This window comes from Oratosquilla oratoria, chromosome 26, assembly GCF_046742065.1.
Source record: "Oratosquilla oratoria isolate Oo_2021 chromosome 26, ASM4674206v1, whole genome shotgun sequence".
NCBI classification, from domain to species: Eukaryota; Metazoa; Arthropoda; class Malacostraca; order Stomatopoda; family Squillidae; genus Oratosquilla; species Oratosquilla oratoria.
Window position 1 is genome coordinate 37562649 of NC_134802.1, and position 1574 is coordinate 37564222.

The following is a 1574-nucleotide window of genomic DNA, read 5'->3' on the forward strand; positions in this document are numbered from 1 at the left end:
CTTTTGTTTAAGGTAAATCCCTCTGCCCTGATTGGTAGTGCTGTCAGCCAATCCGACGCCCAAACTTTCTGCGCTTTTGTTATCTTTCTTTTTATACAATTCGATAGCCGAGCTAGAAGTACTTGAAGTTCCTCTCCTCCCTTTCCGTTGAAATGTTTCCTCTAATTTCTCTGATTTCCTCCATGTTAGTCTCCTTCCGTTGATCTTGTGACACAAGGTTGTTTGTCAAGCAGGACGTGAGTTTCATGAAGTTTTGGTGTTCTGTGTACTACTACTACTACTACTACTACTACTACTACTACTACTACTACTACTACTACTACTACTACTACTACGACCTCCATCCTATTGGAACTGTGTGGTGGAAGCAGCAGGGTCTGTCTTCCACAGACACAGTTCATTGGCCCCTCTCCCGCCAATGACTGTGGTCGACGACCCTTTTATTTGTTTATTTATTTATTTATTTCTAATAATGCCTAGTACAAGAGTTCATTTATCCTACTGTCAACCACCGTTTGCTCAAAATCCAGGTTTTGTATATGTGTTGATTTGGGCGGTGGGGACCTGGTACCTCTCAGGCACAAGAGGGCTGATCTTAGGAGTGAGAATGATAGTCTACATCTCATCCATGAAACAATGCTGCTTTTTGGTTGTTGTTTCTTTTCAGCCATTACCTCAGCCAGCCGAGCGTAGAATGCCTTTGCTCTAGGACCCATCCCACCTGAAGTCGTAAAGGTTATAGGAGTGAATGAGCCCTGGTCTACATTCTGTATGCGCTCCTCGTACATCCTGATCTTCTCATGCTCGTTCCGAGAGTGGGATGCCTCAATAGTTAGGTTGCTGTAACAGGGGGCCATCGGATCAAATATTCGCATGTCAAAGAAAGCCAATTGTCCCCGTGTCCAGAGACCTCTTGCGCTGACATCCACTCTTGCTTCATCTGATGTGTTGGACGTGCGGTATCTGAAGTTCTCCCCTCCTAGTGGGAGTAATGTTGGTTCGATAGTCACATCCTTGCACACCTCCTGAAGCATTTGGGCAGTGAGATCTCTTACCTCATCGTGTCGCATGCAAATAAATCCACCTTGCTTGCATATCATTGCATGGTCTGTAGTAAATTGTACACCACAGGAGCATCTGTTAGGCAGCCCTCCTAATGGCCATCCATACCTCAGGGCAATGGCATCCGTGAATTCTCTTTTGTTTAGGGTGAATCCCTTTGCCCTGATTGGTAGTGCTGTCAGCCAATTAGACGCCCCAACTTCCTGCGCCATTGTTATCTTTCTTTTTATATAATTCGATAGCCGAGCTAGAAGTGCTTGAAGTTCCTCCTTCTGCCTCTCCTCCCTTCCCTTTGAAATGTTTCTTCTAATTTCCCTAACCTCCTCCATGATAGTCTCCTTCCGTTGATCTTGTGACACGATGTTGTTTGTCAATGAGGACGTGAGTTTCATGGAGTTTCGGTGTTCTGTGTCGGCAAGGTTTAGCGGGTTGGTGATACCTAGCCCTCCCAATCTAGGTGGAAGTTCCATCAGTTTTCTTTCCTCTTCGTTTATTGTCCGTCCGTTGGTGAT

General features: G+C 45.4%; 1 protein-coding gene across 1 annotated transcript in view; it reads right to left on the minus strand.

The window, feature by feature from the left end:
* Positions 1-448: 448 nt before the first annotated feature.
* Positions 449-1574, minus strand: part of LOC143039207 (uncharacterized) — a 2346-nt gene continuing 1220 nt past the window's right edge. Inside the window, exon 1 of the mRNA XM_076209066.1 lies at positions 449-1574. This exon is cut by the window's right edge and continues 1220 nt beyond it. Coding sequence (XP_076065181.1) covers positions 477-1574 — 1098 coding nt within the window. The 3' untranslated portion in view covers positions 449-476.